The following is a 21791-nucleotide window of genomic DNA, read 5'->3' as shown; positions in this document are numbered from 1 at the left end:
TGACACATAGAATGGATCTGCTATCCCCGTTTAAATAAAAAAAAATGCATTTCAGTAGGCCTTTAAAGGTGAGCACACAATTTCTGAACAGGCTGAATATTTTTAAGTTGGAATGGTTTGAATCGCCTGAAAAATCTGGGAATTGTGGGAAACATATGTGTGAATGCTTTCGAGCATTCACACAATAATAGTAATAAAAAATAGATTAATTTTGGTGTAGAAAAACATGTGTAAATGCTTTGAAGCATTCACACAATATTAATAACAAACAATAGATGCATTTTGGTGCAGAAAAACATGTATGAGAATGCTTTGGAGCATTCACACAATAATAATAATAATTATAAATAGATGGGTTTTGGAGTAGAAAAACAGTGTGAATGCTTTGGAGTATTCACGCACAGGGCCAGTACCTTGTACGGCCCTGATGAGACGGAGGAGGACCCAGGCCCAGACATTCCCCACAGTGCCTGGAACCTCCAAGCACCACCGGTGCAACCCCGGGGCAGACCGTCGGAGGGGGGACGCATGGCGTGGAGCGCTACCTGGACACAAGTCGAGGGACTGATCACCCTCGGCTGGGTCGCCCGGGAGAGGGTGTTTGATTAAGACCCGAAACACCCTATGACCCCGGGAGAATCACTGATGATGTGTCCAGGTTGCACCGTTAGGTGTATTATGAAACCGATCCAGTATGGCATCGCCATTGACTTCCAGGAAGAGGCTGGATGACAACCTCGAAAGAGTGGTGACAACTGGAGAGACAGTTGACAGCCCGAAAAGACGGCAACCGGGGCAGGGAGGGGTAGTATCCCAAGCTGCAGCTCCTGCAAGGGAGCACCCATATAACGCTGCGAAAAACCATGAAGACACATAAGATCAAGATAGGCTGCCTGAGGAAACCCGTGGTGCAACGCACAGGTGATGAGACGGAGGAGGACCCAGGCCCGGACATTCCCCACAGTGCCTGGAACCTCCAAGCACCACCGGCGCAACCCCGGGGCAGACCGTCGGAGGGAGGACGCGTGGCGTGGAGCGCTACCTGGACACAAGTCGAGGGACTGATCACCCTCGGCTGGGTCGCCCGGGAGAGGGTGTTTGATTAAGACCCGAAACACCCTATGACCCCGGGAGAATCACTGATGATGTGTCCAGGTTGCACCGTTAGGTGTATTATGAAACCGAACACAATAAATAGAAGAATTTTGGTGTATAAAAATGTGTGAATAAAATAAATAGATTGATTTTGGTGTAGAAAAACATGTGTGAATGCTTTGGAGCATTTACAGAATAATAATAATAATAGTAGTAATAATAATAATAAATAGATAAATTGTGGTGTAGCCCAATTATATCTAACTTGGGCTGAGTGGTATACCAGTACTACAATTGTACCGGTATATTTGAGATATAAAGAGATTTATATTTGAGACAATGCGACAATACCAATATCTTTTGATGTGTCTTTGTTGTGGCCGTTTGCTCTTCTATGCCCCTGACGGGCACAGCACAGGGTATGATCTGCTTTCATTTTCTTTGGCTCAACTCTGCCCCTTGTATATTTACGGAGGCTTCTCTGATGCACAACAACACAAAACACTTTTCAAAAGAATATGGCGTTTAAGTTACTGACTTCTCAACTCCCGAGTGATGGAATGCTTTGGTCACCGACTGCATTTGGCTATTGGTGAGTGACCACATCTTTATTTACACATACAACAAATTGACTTGAGAGCCTATATCTCTCCTTGTTGTGACTTTATCACTAATCTCATCTGTTTATGTTGTTCAGTTTCTACAAATGACTTAGCACAGCAACTAGCGATAGCTCCTTTCTGCTGCTTGGTGTATCAAATGTTTAGCTACTCCTCAGCTTGAAAGTGCCTCTCCCCATAGCCTGTGCGGACCAACCCTAGTGCAGTTGCTGCGTAGGTGAAGAGTATTTTCAAACCAAACAGCCAGCGGCCTTCACCGCAGTGAGCGAATAGAAGCTCCATCTATCCCAGCGCACAAGCGTGAGGCTATAAACCTAACGTTAATGAACAAAATTAACGAAAACTGCTTTGACATAGTAACGACTAACTAATTACTTGATAACAATAAGCTACACGTTACATTCCTACTAACAACAAAAAGTAATCACAGTACTCTCAACACTGGTTATCTGCCGTAAAACACTTAAAAGCCCTTAAGCACTTTGCATGTTTTGTTTACGTTACCGATATATATCGTATATCGCCATTCGGCCTAAAATTATTGGGTTATCAGCACCGGTCTATATCGGTGAGCCCTATATATACACCTTAGGGCAGGGGTGGGCAATTAGTTTTTACCGGGGGCCGCATAAGCAACCCGAGCACTGCTGGAGGGCCACACCAACAATATTTCAATTAAATTTTGCTCAATATTATTTTTGATATACCGTAAGATAAACAATATTAATAATAATAATAATTAATAATAATAATAATAATAATAATAATTTCATTTAACCTATTTTAACTTTATACAAAAGCAGATTGCTTTTGATGATTTTATTTTTAACACTGTCTTACACAACACTTCCTGATGTATAATACAATGCAAAAATGTCCATTTCTGCACACGGTTAATTTCTGTCACTTTATCCTGCATTATTCAACATTTTTCCCCGTCAGATTTGGACAACCATCTGTTGTTAAAAATAGTTTTTAATCATATTTATTTTATATTGTTTTTTTATATTGGTTTTATATGTAATTATTTTTTGTTTTTATTCAGTCATTGGTGGAGCTAAGGATAATATTTGAATATTGTTTTTAATATTGTTGCGCAGCCCTTTGGAAACATTTTGTTGTTTAAATGTGCTATATAAATAAAGTGGATTGGATTGGATTGTCACACCTGCCAGCTTGTCCCATATTAGTCCTAACATGTCCAAACACGCATTTACCTATGTGAACAAGTCATTACCTGTGGTTGTCTCTTTAATTGACTGCATGGCTGCCAGCTCCTCCGTGATTTGAAAGTCTGTAGTTATCCCACGTAAGAAGATGAGCAGCTGGGCGGTGTCACGTACATCACAGCTCTCATCCAAAGCCAGCGAAAAACAGTCAAATCTCCGGCATATCAGCGCAACAGAGTCCAATAAGCACTCCTTAATAAACTCTCCGTCAGAAAACGTCTTACTTTTTCTGGCGATTTTGTGAGAAATGATGAAACTTTTCCTGATGGCTGCATCTCTGGGGGTGCGAAATTTGGCAAAAAGTCCTTGTTGGGTTTGCAGTTTTACCATCAACGCATCAGCCTCCCTTGCGCGCGCTTCATCAGACAGATTCCGGTATTTTTCCTTGTGCTTCGTCGTGTAGTGGCGATTCAAATTATATTCTTTAAACACAGCAACCTGTGTACCACACATTAAGCACACAGCTTTACCTTTAATTTCTGTAAAGAAATACTTGGCAGTCCATGTCTTGTTGGAAACACGCCATTCGTCATCAACGTTTCTTTTTTTAGCGTCTCATCACTTGTCGCTGTGCACCTTCACTCACAGGTTGCACCCGGACATACGCCCATAAATAACACTTTTCAAAATAAAAGCAGCACAGTTGTATTGCACGCACAACATAGATGTTTTTTAAACTTTATTTTGTAATTTGTGATTGCCCGCTGTTCACAGTCACTCACAATCACACACGCGCATACGTCCACAGGGAAGTAATACAAATAACGCTTTTCAAAACAAAAGCAGCACCGTTGTATTGCACACTCGACATACCTGTATATACTTTTTTAAATGTATTTTGTAATTTATGATTGGCCTCACGCGGGCCGGACAGGGACGCACAAAAACGGCCGGATGTGGCCCGCGGGCCGCAGAATGCCCAGGTCTGCCTTAGGGCAATAGGGCGCAACGGACTACACATCAGCAGGTATTGATATGTAAGAAAAGTTGGTTTTGCATAATAGTGCAAAATAAAAGGCAAGATAATATGTCTCCTAATAGTGTTTCTTTCGGGTCCTTTTACACACACCATAATAATACCCTTACGTTGAAACACAGTACGTCTGACTACGGTAGCCGTAATGCTTTGCGTTCCATCAATTGGTGTGATTTCATAGCTTGCCAAAGTCATACTAAAACATTTTGGCAGATTTTTGAGTGCGGTGTGTAATGTTCTATATTCTCAAAGAAACATCTAAGTTTTGGTGTCACTTGCTTATGCGTAATTTATTGAACAGGCGTCAATCTGCAATCCATACGTATCTTTTATGTGGCTCCCATCTACTGGTCAAACTTATCATTATACCAGGTACCAAATAAAATTGCTTCGAGGTTGGTAAGCCCAAACAGAAGTAATATGTACATTAGGTGCACTGCGACTTGTCCAGGGTGTACCCTGCCTTCCGCCCGAATGCAGCTGAGATAGGCTCCAGCACCCCCCGCGACCCCAAAAGGGACAAGCGGTAGAAAATGGATGGATGGAGTTACAAGGCACACTGTAACTTTTTGAGAAAATGAAATGATTTTAAGTGTGCCTTATACTGTAGTACAAAAAATACTGTACTTGCCTTGTCAATATTGTGAAACCATGTGTTAATCACAAAGGTCATTATTAGGTAACGTTTAGGCTGTTGAGAAAATTAAGTACCGACCAAAAATACTGTATAAGAAGGGATTCAGTAACTTAAACTTAATAACTGACGAAAAATACATTGACATACAATTATGATGTGCAACAATCAATAAACTAAAAGTAATAAAGAATATGCTTAACTAAACTGTCAATAGAATTAAAGTGCAAATGAAATTACAGCTTCACCACTTTGGTCATAATTTTGGTGCCGAAGAAACTTCTCTATGACGAGCTCCGGACTTTTTCAGTTTGTTTGAGATTGTCATTACACTCAAGTGGTAGAAAAGTGTATTACAACTAGGGCTGGGCGATATATCGAATATACTCGATATATCGCGGGTTTGTCTCTGTGCGATATAGAAAATGACTATATCGTGATATTCGAGTATACCTTCTCACGCAGTTGCTTTTAGCTGCGGGCATTATACTACAGGCTCTTCTTCACTCTTTCTTGTCTCTCCTTCTCACAGAGACGTAAAACAAGTGCACCTTCTTACATACGTCACATAGCGCGTGCAACGTCATACGCTCCCGCGGAGCAGAGAGGGCGGCATGGATAAAGTTAGCTGTGATGCTTACGGAGTGGTGTGAGTGGTAATACGAGAGAAAGAAGGTGCGAATCTGTTAACAATTGAAGGAATAATTAATTCCCAAGAAAAACAGCACGGCGGTGGTTTGGCTTCAAGCGGGAAGAAGCGTTAGCAACTTAGCACTACTGCTAATTTGTAGCATCATTTGAAAAGTCACCCGCTAGAGAATAAGGAGTGCTTGAAACTCTGCATGTCAACATCTCCGTTCAGTGCCACACCAACAAAATGCCCAAGCAACCAGCACCGACCCAATTGAGCCTGGCGTCTTCCATTTCCACATCAACACCGTATGAAAAAAGTAGTCAACTACAGAAGGAGATAACGTCCGCAGGAACCTACCACATAGTGAAGGACATACACTATTTGATTTCTTATTATGCAGCTAATTTTAATTTGACAGTTATTGAAATATCTTGTGCATTCTGTACAAAAAGTGCACTGTAATTTAGTGTTGTTTTGATATGTCATCTTAGTGACATCATGCACAAAAGTGCACTAATGGCTTGTTTTAAAATGTCTCTGACAATCTTGCACTTTCTGTTTTGGAAATGACATGAATGTTTGAGCCACTTCTTAATAACTGTTTAATAAATACAGTTTTGGTAAATTGACTTAGTTGTGGTTTCCCTCTCTGCATGAAAGTTTAAAAATAGCATATATAAATGAAGTATGAACAAGAATGTTTTAATGTACACTACCGTTCAAAAGTTTGGGGTCCCCCAAACAATTGTGTGGAATAGCCTTCATTTCTAAGAACAAGAATAGACTGTCGAGTTTCAGATGAAAGTTCTCTTTTTCTGGCCATTTTGAGCGTTTAATTGACCCCACAAATGTGATGCTCCAGAAACTCAATCTGCTCAAAGTCAGTTTTTTAGCTTCTGTAACGAGCTAAACTGTTTTCAGATGTGTGAACATGATTGCACAAGGGTTTTCTAATCATCAATTAGCCTTCTGAGCCAATGAGCAAACACATTGTACCATTAGAACACTGGAGTGATAGTTGCTGGAAATGGGCCTGTATACACCTATGTAGATATTGCACCAAAAACCAGACATTTGCAGCTAGAATAGTCATTTACCACATTAGCAATGTATAGAGTGTATTTCTTTAAAGTTAAGACTAGTTTAAAGTTATCTTCATTGAAAAGTACAGCGCTTTTCCTTCAAAAATAAGGACATTTCAATGTGACCCCAAACTTTTGAACGGTAGTGTAGGCACATGGAATCATCATACTGCTGTGATTATATGCATCAAGTGTTAATTCAAGGCTAAGGCAAAATATTGAGATATATATCGTGTATCGTGACATGGCCTAAAAATATTGAGATATTAATAAAAAGCCATATATCCCACCCCTAATTACAACTGAGTACCGCTGCGACCCATATATACCACAGCTGAGAAACTGATATTTTTTACATTGTCCCACAAACAATCAGGAGTGAGCATTGATGCAGACACTGAAAATCAGTAAAATTGGCTTTTATTTCAGAAAACAATAAAGATCGATCAATTATCGGTGGCGATATTTATGTATCGACATCAGCCTTTTTTTTTTTTTTTATCAGTCGGCCTTTTATTTTTATTTTTGATAAAAAATAGTAATACTCACCTCTATTACTATTATTTTAAATGCAACAATCATTGAAAAAATTCCTTTTTTCAATCCAACGAGCCCATTTAAAACTGGTTATTTTGGCTCAGTGTCTCCAGCATGGTCCCGCCATCTAATTGGTTACGCAAACCACGCACTGGTAAGAAGCAGAGCCCATCAGAAGCTGATGTGTTTTGCAGGCTCATCATTCTCAAACACACGGCGGAGAGTAAAGTGGAGAGATTAACATATGGGTGTACATATGTGTTGAAGGTACGTGAACACAAAACTCTCCCGAAATCGTAATAAACATCCCAGTCCTTTACATGTCACAACTATTAGTACCGTTACTTTGAGCAGAATACCATAAAAACTTCATAAACATAAGCAGCAGCTGCCAGCTCATACATCACGACATGTCTGTGAATCAAAATTTGCTTACGAAAAAAGTCAGAGTAGAAGCATGTTTGTGTGTTTGAGGGATTAAAAAAATTAATTCAGCCAAGTTCTATTGCAGGGACACATGAAGAGGATAAATAATAGCCACATGAGAAGCTGCAGAACACACAAAACACAGTTTGTTGTGCGAGATACGTATCCCTGAAATACTTTTCCGGAATATAAGCCGCTACTTTTTCCAAAACTTTGAATCCTGCGGCTTATAAAACAGTGCGGCTTAGTTATGAATTGTTCTTCACTGACGACCACAGTTTTCATTAAACACATGTAAAAACACTTAAATGGTGTGTTCTTGTCGGTGCTATGTTGTTATCTTTTGGACAAGTTTGCTCACTGCAGGTGCAGCTGGGTAAATGCTATCCTGCTATTTAAAGCTTTGAACCGGAAGTAGTAGTGCCATTCTGTCTTTTAATCATCCTCAGTGTTTCTACTCGTATGGATTCTTAATTTATCACCCCAAGCAACGTTTGTAAGTTTCACAGTGCAACTAAAACAATTCTTATTTACTAAACCGTCCCATGTGTGATGTCTGTAGGAGTGTTTTCATGCATATTTGTACGTGCTATCGTTATGTGATGAAGCTAGCGTCATTGGCATTAGCTAATATGCTAAAACGTTTACAAATGTCTGTGCTAGTATTATTACCTTACAATGGCATTCTGTGTGTATTGTTGCAGTTTCACAAATGAATCAGTAAATTCACCAAGACGTCACTGTGGAGTCTGTTTAAATGTTTGGATTGCTACCTTCCGCAGTAATGAGTCCATGACGATGACGTCTATTTTGTTTGATCTGCCGTTTAACTGCAGTGTTACAGACACCGTTTGGAAACAATTAAGGTAAGGTAACATTTATAAAATCTTTCCCTGTAAATACAGCAATGTCTGGCCGAGGAAAATCAGACAAACCAGGTCGCTCCAGGCCTCGTGAATCTCCGGATCCAGATACCATGGAGGAGTCTGTCATCGACTGAGAACCATGTGTCTGCAGACCCCGAGGTTGCACGTTCAGACCCCTTGGTTTTTTGCTACAGCGCCACCTATTTTATGGATGCTGCACATTCAGACCAGCAGTTGCGGACCCGCACGTTCAGTGTTCATGGATACGGAAGATGGATGGTGGTAGGCATATGAGTAATCACATTTGTTTGTTCAACTTTATAAATGTTTTTTGTTGAAACTTTATTTAACAGCATGACAAACGTTAGACTATACTACGTTTACAATTACTACGGTAGTCTCACATGCACATCAAATATATTATCTAATATGATATTTAGGCTAAGCTTGTTTAGCCCTTTTTAGAATCTAGCTTCACAGGTACATTTTAAGTTAATAAAACATAGATACTTTTAATACTGTGTGTATTAAATTAAACACAAAGAAAAATACTCCTCTCTGAGCTGCCACCTTAACGTGGTAGAGGAGTTTGTCCCAATGATCCTAGGAGCTATGTTGTCCGGGGAAATAGGCCCCCTGGTAGGGTCTCCCAAGGCAAACGGGTCCTAGGTGAGGGATCAGACAAAGAGCAACTCGAAGACCTCTATGAAGAACACGAACAAAGGACCCAGATTTCCCTCGCCCGGTGGCCGGGCCTGTCCCCAAAAATAGGAGAGCCCACCACAGATTCCCCAGGCCCTGCTTCCTCATATGAAGACGTGCTGGTAGGATTGAGGAGGTCTTCAAAGTATTCCCTCCACCGATCCACAACACAGCCCGAAGAGGCAACGTGGGTCCCCCCTCCAATGGGCTCACCACCTATAGCAGGGGCCATATAGGTCGGGTGCAGTGTGAGCTGGGCGGAAGCCGAAGGCAGGGCACTTGGCGGTCCGATCCTTGGCTACATAAGCTAGCTCTTGGGACGTGGAACGTCACCTCGCTGGAGGGGAAGGAGCCTGAGCTAGTGCGTGAGGTGAAGAAGTTCCGGCTAGATGTAGTCGGACTCACTTCGACGCACAGCAAGGGCTCTGGAACCAGTTCTCTTGAGAGGGGCTGGACTCTCTTCCAGTGAGAGGCGACGAGCTGGGGTGGCAATTCTTGTTGCCCCCCGGCTCAAAGCCTGTACGTTGGAGTTCAACCCAGTGGACGAGAGGGTAGCTTCCCTCCGCCTTCGGGTGGGGGGACGGGTCCTGAGTGTTGTTTGTGCTTACGCGCCAAACGGCAGCTCAGAGTACCCACCATTTTTGGATTCACTCGAGGGAGTACTGGAGAGTGCTCCCCCGGGTGATTCCCTCGTTCTACTGGGGGACTTCAACGCTCATGTTGGTAACGACAGTGAAACCTGGAGAGGCGTGATTGGGAAGAATGGCCGCCCGGATCTGAACCCGAGTGGTGTTTTGTTATTGGACTTTTGTGCTCGTCACAGATTGTCCATAACAAACACCATGTTCAAACATAAGGGTGTCCATATGTGCACTTGGCACCAGGACACCCTAGGCCGCAGTTCCATGATCAACTTTGTAGTTGTGTCATCGGATTTGCGGTCTCATGTTTTGGACACTCGGGTGAAGAGAGGGGCGGAGCTTTCTACCGATCACCACTTGGTGGTGAGTTGGCTGCGATGGTGGGGGAGGATGTCAGACAGACCTGGCAGGCCCAAACGCATTGTGAGGGTCTGCTGGGAACGCCTGGCAGAGTCTCCTGTCAGAGAGAGTTACAATTCCCACCTCCAGAAGAACTTTGAACATGTCACGAGGGAGGCGCTGGACATTGAGTCCGAGTGGACCATGTTCCGTACCTCTATTGTCGAGGCGGCCGATTCGAGCTGTGGCCACAAGGTGGTTGGTGCCTGTCGTGGTGGTAATCCTAGAACTCGCTGGTGGACACCAGCGGTAAGGGATGCCGTCAAGCTGAAGAAAGAGTCCTATCGGGCTCTTTTGGCTCATAGGACTCCAGTGTTTCCCATAAACTGCCAAGATACCTGTGGTGGTGGGGGCGTGGCTATGGGTGTGGCTATGGGCGTGGTCACCATGACATAATCGAGTAATTTGCATAATTTACTACAATGATTTGATTTTCTCTAAAAAGGCTAAAACAATGTATACTTACTAATTAATAATAACAGTTTTGTTTTAAACGTCCATCCATCCATCCATCCATCCATTTTACAATATAATTACAACACTTTATGTACACATTTATATACAGATTTGAACAATAAGTTATTCACTGAAATATATTTAATAATTGTGGTTCTTACAAAAAATATATCTTATAAAATATAAAAGCTAAAATGTCTCAAAGCTCTGCCCCTTTAATTAGTGCATACTAAATAATTTAACTTTAGCCTACTACTACAAACATATTATTTACCAGCAATATAAAGTGAAACAGAGGCAGAGGTGTCCTGCCACAGTCAGTAACAAATAAACAGAAAACAGTAGTGGTGGTAGATAGACACAGAGCTTCATCAAACATCTGATCCACTGAACAAAGAGCTCCAAAAATCTTGAACTTTAGACTGCCATCAGTTTTACTCCCTACACTTAACCATGTGTTTCCTACTGCCTGCAGACTTTGCACCCTTTGTTATATACACATGTGTTTCTAATATAAATACATTTAATAAAGTCAAATACAAATAAGCCAACAAGAGAAGTATCCTACACTTCTCTTTTGTAAAGTAAATCTGAACAGCCGATAAGGGCATCTACATCAACTATATGATTTGCCTGAGAAGCTGGAGAGGACAAAAAAAAAAAAAAAAAAATTAAATTTTTTAATTTTTATTTTTTTATTTGTGGCGGACGTAATTCTTTTGTGGCGGGCCGCCACAAATAAATAAATGTGTGGGAAACCCTGGACTCCGGAGGCAGCAGACAGGTACCGACAGGCCAAGCAGTGTGCGGCTTCAGCGGTCGCGGAGGCAAAAACTCGGACATGGGAGGAGTTCGGGGAAGCCATGGAAGCGGCTTCGAAGCGATTCTGGACCACCATCCGCCGCCTCAGGAATGGGAACAGTGCAATGTCAACACCGTGTATGGTGGGGATGGTGTTCTGCTAACCTCGACTGCGGATGATGTGGATCGGTGGAGGGAATACTTCGAAGACCTCCTCAATCCTACCAGCACGTCTTCATATGAGGAAGCAGGGCCTGGGGAATCTGCGGTGGGCTCTCATATTTGTGGGGCTGAGGTTGCCGAGGTACTTAAAAAGCTCCTCGTGGCAAGGCCCCGGGGGTGGATGAGATCCGCCCGGAGTTCCTTAAGGCTCTGGATGTTGTGGGGCTGTCTTGGTTGACAAGACTCTGCAACATCGCGTGGACATCGGGGGGGGGGCGGGGGCGGGGGGGGGGGCGGGGGCGGGGGGGGGGGGGGTACCTCTGGATTGGCAGACCGGGGTGGTGGTTCCTCTCTTTAAGAAGGGGAACCAGAGGGTGTGTTCCAACTATCGTGGGATCACACTCCTCAGCCTTCCCGGAAAGGTCTAATCAGGTGTACTGGAGAGGAGGCTATGCCGGATAGTCGAACCTCGGATTCAGGAGGAACAGTGTGGTTTTCGTCCTGGTCGTGGAACTGTGGACCAGCTCTATACTCTCGGCAGGGTCCTTGAGGGTGCATGGGTGTTTGCCCAACCAGTCTATATGTGCTTTATGAAATTGGAGGAGGCATTCGACCATATACCCCGGGAAGTCCTGTGGGGAGTGCTCAGAGAGTAGGGGTAACGGACTGTCTTATTGTGGCGGTTCGCTCCCTGTATAATCAGTGTCAGAGCTTGGTTCGCATTGCCGGCAGTAAGTCGGATCCGTTTCCAGTGAGGGTTGGACTCCGCCAGGGCTGCCCTTTGTCACCGATTCTGTTCATAACCTATATGGACAGAATTTCTAGGCGCAGTCAGGGCGTTGAGGGTATCTGGTTTGGTGGCTGCAGGATTAGGTCTCTGCTATTTGCAGATGATGTGGTCCTGATGGCTTCATCTGGCCAAGATCTTCAGCTCTCACTGGATCGGTTCGCAGCCAAGTGTGAAGCGACTGGGATGGGAATCAGCACCTCCAAGTCCGAGTCCATGGTTCTCGCCCGGAAAAGGGTGGAGTGCCATCTCCGGGTTGGGGAGGAGATCTTGCCCCAAGTGGAGGAGTTCAAGTACCTCGGAGTCTTGTTCAAGAGTGAGGGAAGAGTGGATCGTGAGATCGACATGCCGATCGGTGCGGCGTCTTCAGTAATGCGGACGCTGTATCGATCCGTTGCGGTGAAGAAGGAGCTGAGCCGGAAGGCAAAGCTCTCGATTTACCGGTCAATCTACGTTCCTATCCTCACTTATAGTCATGAGCTTTGGGTCATGACCGAAAGGACAAGATCACGGGTACAAGCGGCCGAAATGAGTTTCCTCCGCCGGGTGGCGGGGCTCTCCCTTAGAGATAGGGTGAGAAGCTCGGTCATCCGGGAGGAGCTCAAAGTAAATCCGCTGCTCCTCCACATCGAGAGGAGCCAGATGAGGTGGTTCGGGCATCTGGTCAGGATGCCACCCGAACGCCTCCCTAGGGTGGTGTTTCGGGCACGTCCAACCGGTAGGAGGCCATGGGGAAGACCCAGGACACGTTGGGAAGACTATCTCTCCCGGCTGGCCTGGGAACACCTCGGGATCCCCCGGGAGGAGCTGGACGAAGTGGCTGGGGAGAGGGAAGTCTGGGCTTCCCTGCTTAAGGCTGCTGCCCCCGCAACCCGACCTCGGATAAGCGGAAGAAGATGGATGGATGGATGGATGGACAAAGAAAATATGAGTGTGTAGAGCAGGGGTGTCAAACTCATTTTAGATCGGGGCCACATGGAGAAAAATCTACTCCCAAGTGGGCCGGACTGGTAAAATCACGGCACGATAACTTAAAAATAAAGACAACTTCAGATTGTTTTCTGTGTGTAAAAATAGAACAAGCGCATTCTGAAAATGTACAAATCATAATGTTGTTGGGGTTTTTTTTATACTTACATGTTGCGGTTTATAGTATTTTACCTTTATTTGTCGTTATTTATACTTTCTGAATAAATTATGTGATAATGTTCATCAGTCAACTCATTGGTGTTAATTTTCAATCTATCAAGATAAAAAAATAATATCAAAATGAAATTACAGGATGTTATTTATGTGGTTTATTATTTTTTTACATATGTAGCATCATCTACACCAGGGGTGTCCAAACTTTTTCCACTTTAAGCATACGGGGGCCATTTTGATATTTTTCATTTTCAAACCTTAACAAAATATATGGATTTAAAAAAAAAATGTTTTAACCTTTAGGGCTCCCGGGGACCATAAAGGGTCTCAGTCATTAAAATGTAAAAAATATGTCAAATTATTATTATTTTTTATTTAACGCTTACAGTAAATCTCTATATCAACTTCAGGTTGATATAAAGTTAAAAAAAAAAAAGGTTTTATGCCTTTTCTGTCAAAGACAACTTTGTTTTTTATAGTAAAACTGAAATATGCAGTATTTAGCAATTAGAGCCCTAAAAGATCAATAATGCAGGACACCATTGATTTTAATTTTTTAATATTTTTGAGTAATCACCGTGAAATGTTGAATAAAATCCTACTAAATATATTATGGGTCCAAAAGGTCCCCCACTCATAAAGTGATACATTTTTATTAGTTTTTTTTAAACTTTCAACAATTAAATTATGAGATCAACTTCAGATATATCTGTCAATTTTACGTTTGAACTATTATGTTGTTTGTATTATGCTCTTTTGTCAAATACAACTTTGATCAATCAATGATGTTTTTTTATGGCAACCACACAATATATGCAATATATTTTCCACATAAAACATTTTAAAGTGACATTTTTTAAGTAATAATTTATTGTAACAGAGATTTTTTGTCTTTTTTTTTGAGCAATGGCAAAAAAAATAAAAATAAACAAAGACAAAAGAAGAAAAAAACAGCCTGCATGGCAGCTTTGTGTCAACATTGCAACTTTTTCTCGTTAGATTTTACCTCATTCCACTTTTTTTAAATGTTTTTTTTAATTTTTGCAATACTATCAATTTTGCAATTTTTGCAGAATGTGTGGGGGGCCGGTAAACGATTAGCTGCAAGCCGCAAATGGCCCCCAGGCCGCACTTTGGACACCGCTGATCTACACAGATACAAATAATTGCTATTGCAACATCTAGTGGACACATGTAGAACAGCAGTTTTTTCATTCAAAAATTTCAGCTAATTTTTATACTGAGCAAACTCATCCCGTGGGCCGGATAAAACCTGTTTGCGGGCCTGATCCGGCCCGCGGGCCGTATGTTTGACACCCCTGGTGTAGAGTAACGAGTGGCAACCACTGTAAGTGCAATTTTATGTTACTTTTTTTTTTTTAATCAATATTTGTATTTCTCTTTCTAGACAAAATTGTACAGCAAATTGATCCTGGTCTCTCGACAGAGAAGATACTGAATAATATTCCAGTAAGTATAAATACAGGATTTGTGTGGAAAAATAGCTGACTATTGCCTGTAATGTAAGTTTTTATTTTGGTTCATTTTAGGGTTTACCACGCCAGAAATGTGGGAATGACTGTCGGATTTTAATGCCCATGGTAAGGTGTAAGTTTCTTGCAAAAGTACAAGATCAATAAATCTGCCTTGTTTTCTATCTCTACAATATTGTATGCTCTTTCCATTGTGACAAGGTAGGGGTTTAATCGAAAATGTTGCAGAAGAAATGTGGTATCCTACAATAGGTGCCAATGTCGCAATATACCGTTAATTTTGAGTAAAAAATCATAAGTTCAAAATTATTTTCTCCACTGGCACATGTTTTCAGATGAACATGCCTTTGATCAGGGAGTAGTGAAGCATTTTAATTCAGTGTTTCACAATAAAAGGGTATGGCAATCCTTAAATATGTTCAGATCTATGTTAATAATAAAACTTTACATGTGATCAAAAAGTGATTCGCTAAGCTTGTTGAACATCTGACTGAAATTACAGACCAGTAGTTCCCTCCTAAATTGTGGCTTAGGAAGATCAAAATAAATAACTATATGAGTAGAATATCAACTATGAATATCTGTTTCAAACAGGAATATTTATACATGTCAGTTGTGCACCACTTATTTAACTTTTCTAAATGTCATAATTTGGATTAATGATTTGCTAGTTTTTAAGTCATGGTCAGCGGTTTGCCTTCTGGACAACCAAGGTCAAAAGGCTGGTGAAGGGAGAGCTGCCACCTGTGTTCAGGGTGCCTAAACAGAGTGGCCTCACTACTTAACACCCCACCTTCAAGCAGTCGGTGGCCACAATTAAGATGAAAGGGCACTGGTGGACTTCATGGGGACGTCTCTACGCTGCTGACCCGTCTCCGCTCGGGATGGTTCCCGCTGGCCCCACCATGGACTGGACTTTCGCTGATGTGTTGGACTTTCACAATATTATGTCAGACCCACTCGACACCGAGGATGTCGTTGTGGCTTGTACAGCCCTTTGAGACACTTGTGATTTAGGGCTATATAAATAAACATTGATTGATTGATTGATTGATTCATAAGGAGCTGAGAAACATTTGATGGTAGTTATCAAATGGTTTACATTTTGTCATTACTACTGCTAAAATGAAAAAGGCACTCAGCCACAACAACTCCTTTGTTAGGAATATTCTCAGAAATAGTATCGCACACCACTGAACTACCAGTAACTAGCCCTTTTTTAGCTTTAGGATGCACATGTATTATATTCAACTGCCATTTATAGTCAGTATTTTAGGGAGCTCTTGCCACACAACACACTAAATCATATATTTTCCAACCCTTGCCTTAGAGCAGGGGTCACAAACCCGTCGATCGCGATTGACCAGTTGATCTTTTGGACCTTCCCGGTCAATTGTGAAAATATTAGAAAAAACATTTCTTAATATGACATCAGTGACACCCCCACCCGAAGAATTACCAACAGACCCACCATCAGGCAAGCATTTTACACCTGAACACGCCTTCACGCCTCGCCTCTCTCTCTCTCCTCAGCCTATTCCTGCGGCTCTCCACACCATGGACACTCTCCTCAAACATGGCCGTGTGCTACACTCGCTCGTCAAACACGCATTGCGTGGCGTGCTCATAAATCATCGAGCTGCAACAATGCATTAAGGCTGACTGTTGCAACGCATAGGACACAGGGATCAAACTTAACCATGGCAACCGCGGCAACTGCTGCGACCGCCCAAGTCATTTTCCGTAATGCCCTAAAAAAATTACCAACATTTACGGCATGAATATGCCGTGACCGCCCTTGACTTTTTACTTGTTAATGAACTAGGGATGTAATGGTAAACGATATAATGATAAACTGCAGTAAAATTCCGGGCGGTTAGTAATACCGTTTAATTATTTAATTAGCATAAAAACGTAATTTATTAATGCATTATAAGCGACATTGCTCACTTCCTGAAAACGCACCAGTAGCCCAGCTCCGAAGATGGTGCATACGCACCAGCGCTGTTTGCAATGGCGGAAAACAACACACGGACTTTGCTTTTAAGATGTTGCCCTCCTAGTAAACAGACAACATCTGAAGACTGGAGGTATTTTAGATTGGTAAAGCATGCTGAAGGTAAAATATTTGAGGACAGTCAGCCCATCACCAGAAAATGCAGGAAAAAAAACCCTGCGAAAGGAGGCAACACTTTAACATGTTGAGCCAACTCCAGAACCACCATCCACAACTCCACGGCGAGTGCAAGGTACGTCAACTTGTAGCTGAATGCATGATGGAAATTGTTTGAAAATGAACTTGTCATCGCTGATCTTTCAAACGTTCTTATAGTTACACTCATGTGTTACATAAAGTTACTAGTTATTGGGCGCTATCGGTGAGTGCGAGTAGTGTGTGCACACAAGATATACTGAAGCAGAGCAAATTTACTTTTGTTTATGTGTTTTGTGCTGTTAATGACTGCTACTACTTTACGTTACTTTTAAAACTTAGTGTTAAAACCAAATCCTAGCACAAGCACTGCAATGCATTATGTTTTTACAACAGTGTCACTGTGTGTGTGTGTTAGTCAGATGATTGTAATAATAATTAGCATCTAAAATAATAGTACATTTGCTTTTCCCTTATTTACAGAGTGGGCATGCAGCGGGCAAGTTGGATGCCACAGTTACAGTAAATCATTTACCACTATCACACATACAATTAGGGATGATGTTCGAAACCGGTTCTCCCGATTGTTCGATAAGAAAATAACCGATTCCATGGATTCTTTTTGAGAACCGGTTCCCGTTATCGAAGCCACTATACTGTATTTTGGCGACCATAGGGCGCACCGTATTAAAATGCGCCGTGTCAGTTATGGGTGCCATTTCTGTATTTAACGCATAAATAAGGCGCAGCGTATTTTTGGCCGCAGGCATGGTTAAACATACGCCAACTTAAAACCTACGCTCGCATGCATGGACGCTGTTTTAAAAAGGCAGCAGGAGCAAAGCTGAGCTCGGTTGTACTTTATTGAAGTATTTATCAATGTACTCACATTATTTTTTGATCAATGCTCATCCACAAATCCATCAAAGTCCTCATCTTCTGTGTCCGAAATGAACAGCTGGGCAAGTTCTCCATCAAACACGCCAGATTCCCTCTCCTCATTTTCAAAGTCAGTGTTGTTGTCCATTAGCATAGCAAGCTAGCACAACAGTAAAAGCCGACTTCTCTTGCCCGTTGTGCGTATGGATCCGCTACCGTACTGGTCCCCTCTTCTCCACAGTGTGCTTCACCGGGATGTCGAAAGTGAGCGTCCATGTTGGTGATGTGTTTGTCTGCAATTTTTTTATTTACAACGCACACAGCAGCACTATATGCTCACTGGGGCGTGCCTTTAGTGTCCTCTCTCACCTGAAACCGTCACCCTATAACCGCCGCATGCTGTCCTCAGTCACGTCCGCTTTTCCTCCATATAAACAGCGGGCCGGCCCAGTCATATAACATCTATGGCTTTTGGAACTCAGTGCACACACAACAACCAATCTGGATTTGATAAGGAATCGGTTCGATAAGAAGATTCGATAATGAGCTCGAACTCAATAATTTCTTAACGAACATCATCCCTACATACAATACCTGATGCCTTCCAGAAGCAGCTGCTTATGCTAATTCGTCAAAAATGGCAAAAGACCTCACTGCAGCGCTGTCATATTTCATTGACAAACTTTGAAATAGTTGAGAGGTGTTCTCTGATGTATAAGACTAGATCTCTCATATATCAACACTATTGTTGTATACTAGGACAAAAAGTGCAGTTACATCTAATGGCCATCATGTGCCATCTTTCACATTTTTACATGTATTTTTATTTATTTATGTTATTTAGTTTCTGACATATTAATCATGTTATTTGTATTGCTTTCAAATGCACATTTAATTTCTACTTCTTCTACTCAGTGGCCTAGTGGTTAGAGTGTCCGCCCTGAGATCGGTAGGTTATGAGTTCAAACCCCGGCCGAGTCATACCAAAGACTATAAAAATGGGACCCATTACCACCCTGCTTGGCACTCAGCATCAAGGGTTGGAATTGGGGGTTAAATCACCAAAAATGATTCCCGGGCGCGGCACTGCTGCTGCCCATTGCTCCTCTCATCTCCCAGGGGGTGAACAAGGGGATGGGTCAAATGCAGAGGACAAATGTCACCACACCTAGTGTGTGTGTGACAATCATTGGTACTTTAACTTTAACTTGAACAAGGGGATGGGTCAAATGCAGAGGACAAATTTCACCACACCTAGTATGTGTGACAATCATTGGTACTTTAACTTTAACTTAAAAATGATTCCCGGGCGCGGCACCGCTGCTGCCCACTGCTACCCTCACCTCCCAGGGGGTGATCAAGGGGATGGGTCAAATGAGGACAAATTTCTCCACACGTATGTGTGACAATCATTGGTACTTTAACTTTAACTTTACTTGAGGTACCGTAACAGTTATCTACAATGATGTTTCTTCTACAAAATATAGAATTTTTTAAATGTGTTATTTGTTTTGTTTTTTAATAAAACTTAGTTAAAAGATTTCAGTACAAGTACTTTTTGAATTGATAAAAGCACCCCTGACTATTCTTACATTTTCAACTGTTTAGGACATTGCATAATTAGCATTAATTGGTATAAACAACATGAGCGCAGCCATTTTGGAAGCGTGTGTCAAAGGTTAACCGACAACGAGAATAGCCGAGTTGTTCCAAAATTTTCCGAGAGATACACGAGTTGCATCACGGTCTGGAAGGACGTTGAATGTTCGGTGAATTTAGGTCAGGCAGCTCTCAAAATGCAGAGTAAGGAACAAATCAGAAAAAGAAAACAAAAACAATTACAGGCTGTTGGAAAAAATTGTAGCAAGCTACACAACTTCTCTAGGTAGATTAATGTCATAGTTTAAATGGAGTACTACATTAGTTGATCGTTTGCCCTCGAAACTCAGCAGTTCTAGACATGTCAATGTTGTTCATATGCTGTATCGTCAATGTTTAATTTGATTTACGCTCTCAACGACCACGTGTGTAACACACATAGATGTGTTTACTTTTTTGTAAACGTTGAACATAAGTCGTTGATGTAAACAATAATGGAATGAAAATTGCATGGCGTTTTATATATTCGTTTATACACAACTTTACTAAAGTTTACTACAAGTTAGTCTGTATCATATAGTGTATGACCTACAGTATTTAAATTTATTGACATTTGATTATGTGTATAATGTGTGTGTGTGTGTGTGTGTGTGTGTGTGTGTGTGTGTGTGTGTATTTATATAATTAAAGTGAAACATATATTATCTTATTTTCATTTTGATCCTAATTATTAAGTGTTTCTGATTCTGATATGTTTTGTTGAGAAGGGGACTAAAACGCTTTCCAGCAATGTATATTTTATAATCCCCATGCTATTACACATTTTTCAGTTTGAATGTCCTTTCTTAGCTTGCAGTTATTTTATGAAAAGTGTGGGAGCTTGACCAGAAGCATTTCCAAAGCATAACATCTAATTAATACAATGGATATGAAGTCTGATGGAATATCTCCGATTTTCTTTTACATAAGGTTACTTATGTTAATATTGACCCGGTTACTGTAATGAACTGTAACATTCCAGAATACAGTGACATAGATGTATTCTCTTGTAAAATGTTCTCTATGTTGTTGTAATAAACCATTAAATGACAATTAACATGAAAGATTATTATTTCAACACAAAAGCTTCAGTTTATTTTACTAAATTGTTGCTGTAATTTACTGTACCGTTCCAGACTGCAGTGACCTAGATTTCCATGTTTGTAAAGTGTTTTCAATACCAATGTACTGCTCGTTTTTCCACATCAATATTTTTGCATGATATGTACGTGGTTAATTTATCGACTTTTAAAAGTAATTTGGAAGTCGACGCAGATGGTTGAGGCCTAAATGGTGGACTCACCTTCCCAACTCTGCAGTGACTTCGAACACACTGTCCAGCGGTTCTGTACTGATCGGAGTCTGGATTTCGGCGAGCAGCCCAGCCGAGAGCCCGCTGCGACTGTCCAGCCGCCTCCGAGACATCTTCCTCTCACGGAGCTGTGGGTCCGGCTGCTGCTGACACCCGAACCCGATATTGAGTGGATGAAATATGGGCAGTAAAAGTAACAGGAGCTAACAGGAGCTAACAGTAACAGAAGCTAACATAGCTGTTAGCTCCTATAGGTTGCTTTGCCAGTTAGCTCGACGGCTTACAAAGTGACTTTAAAATCAAAGTCTTTAACTCTACGGATGAGGAGGGGCCAACATAGAATATCCAAACACAAGGACACATTCCTCCATTAAGTAGACTATCCAAACTTATTTTCCATATTTTTTTCCATCCCTCGCTTTGACACTTTCTCGACACGTCACTGTACTACGCATGCGCACTACTGTTTAGCGTCGTTGGACTTCATATTTGTTTCAAAATACGTCAGTTGCAGGTCTGCAGTCGACTTCCGGCCCACAAAATAAAACCGCTGCATTCGTTGTCTTTATTGTGAAAATCCGAGAAATTACATATGAGAGACCGCCCCACATTAGCACTAAATTACTTTAATAGCTTTTAAATATTTGTGTTTCACAACAGACAAAAAATATATAACAAAGGGAACTAAAAGAAAAAGAAGCATAGTTATTTTAATAAATAGTTTAGCTAAAGATGCTGAGTTCATTGAGAATGTCCTTTGTCTTTATAGCTTTTTTGTTTTTGCTTCCTGAGAGTGATTGTAAATAGGCTTATTGCTTGAAGGGGTCATATTGTTCGCTGCTTTATGACCATCTCTTCAGGATGCAGCGTTTTGTGGGCGGTCTTATTTACATGGCTCGACTTCGACAACATCTTCTACCGGTCATCGATGTTGTAGTTTTTAGCGCTTCCATGTCGAGTCTACTGACAGACATAAGTTTAAACTATACACTAATTTGTAATATAAATGGCAACAAGCATAAGGATGCATGCTGATCTACGAGCCTGTCTGCCCCACAACAAGGGGATAGCGAATAAGGAGGTTATTGACTAAAGCGTGGACTACAATGGCGGACTCACGTAAAGCA

The 21791-nt window shown here is 41.7% G+C and overlaps 1 protein-coding gene across 1 annotated transcript in view; it reads right to left on the bottom strand.

The window, feature by feature from the left end:
• Positions 1–21127, bottom strand: part of stk17b (serine/threonine kinase 17b (apoptosis-inducing)) — a 79336-nt gene extending 58209 nt beyond the window's left edge. Inside the window, exon 1 of the mRNA XM_062067826.1 lies at positions 20656–21127. Within this exon, the coding sequence (XP_061923810.1) occupies positions 20656–20777 (122 nt within the window). The 5' untranslated portion in view covers positions 20778–21127. The remainder of the gene's footprint in view (positions 1–20655) is intronic.
• Positions 21128–21791: the final 664 nt, after the last annotated feature.

Source organism: Entelurus aequoreus, linkage group LG13, assembly GCF_033978785.1.
Source record: "Entelurus aequoreus isolate RoL-2023_Sb linkage group LG13, RoL_Eaeq_v1.1, whole genome shotgun sequence".
Lineage (NCBI taxonomy): Eukaryota > Metazoa > Chordata > Actinopteri > Syngnathiformes > Syngnathidae > Entelurus > Entelurus aequoreus.
Note: the sequence above shows the minus strand (reverse complement) of the source record. Positions and strands in the feature narration are given on the sequence as shown.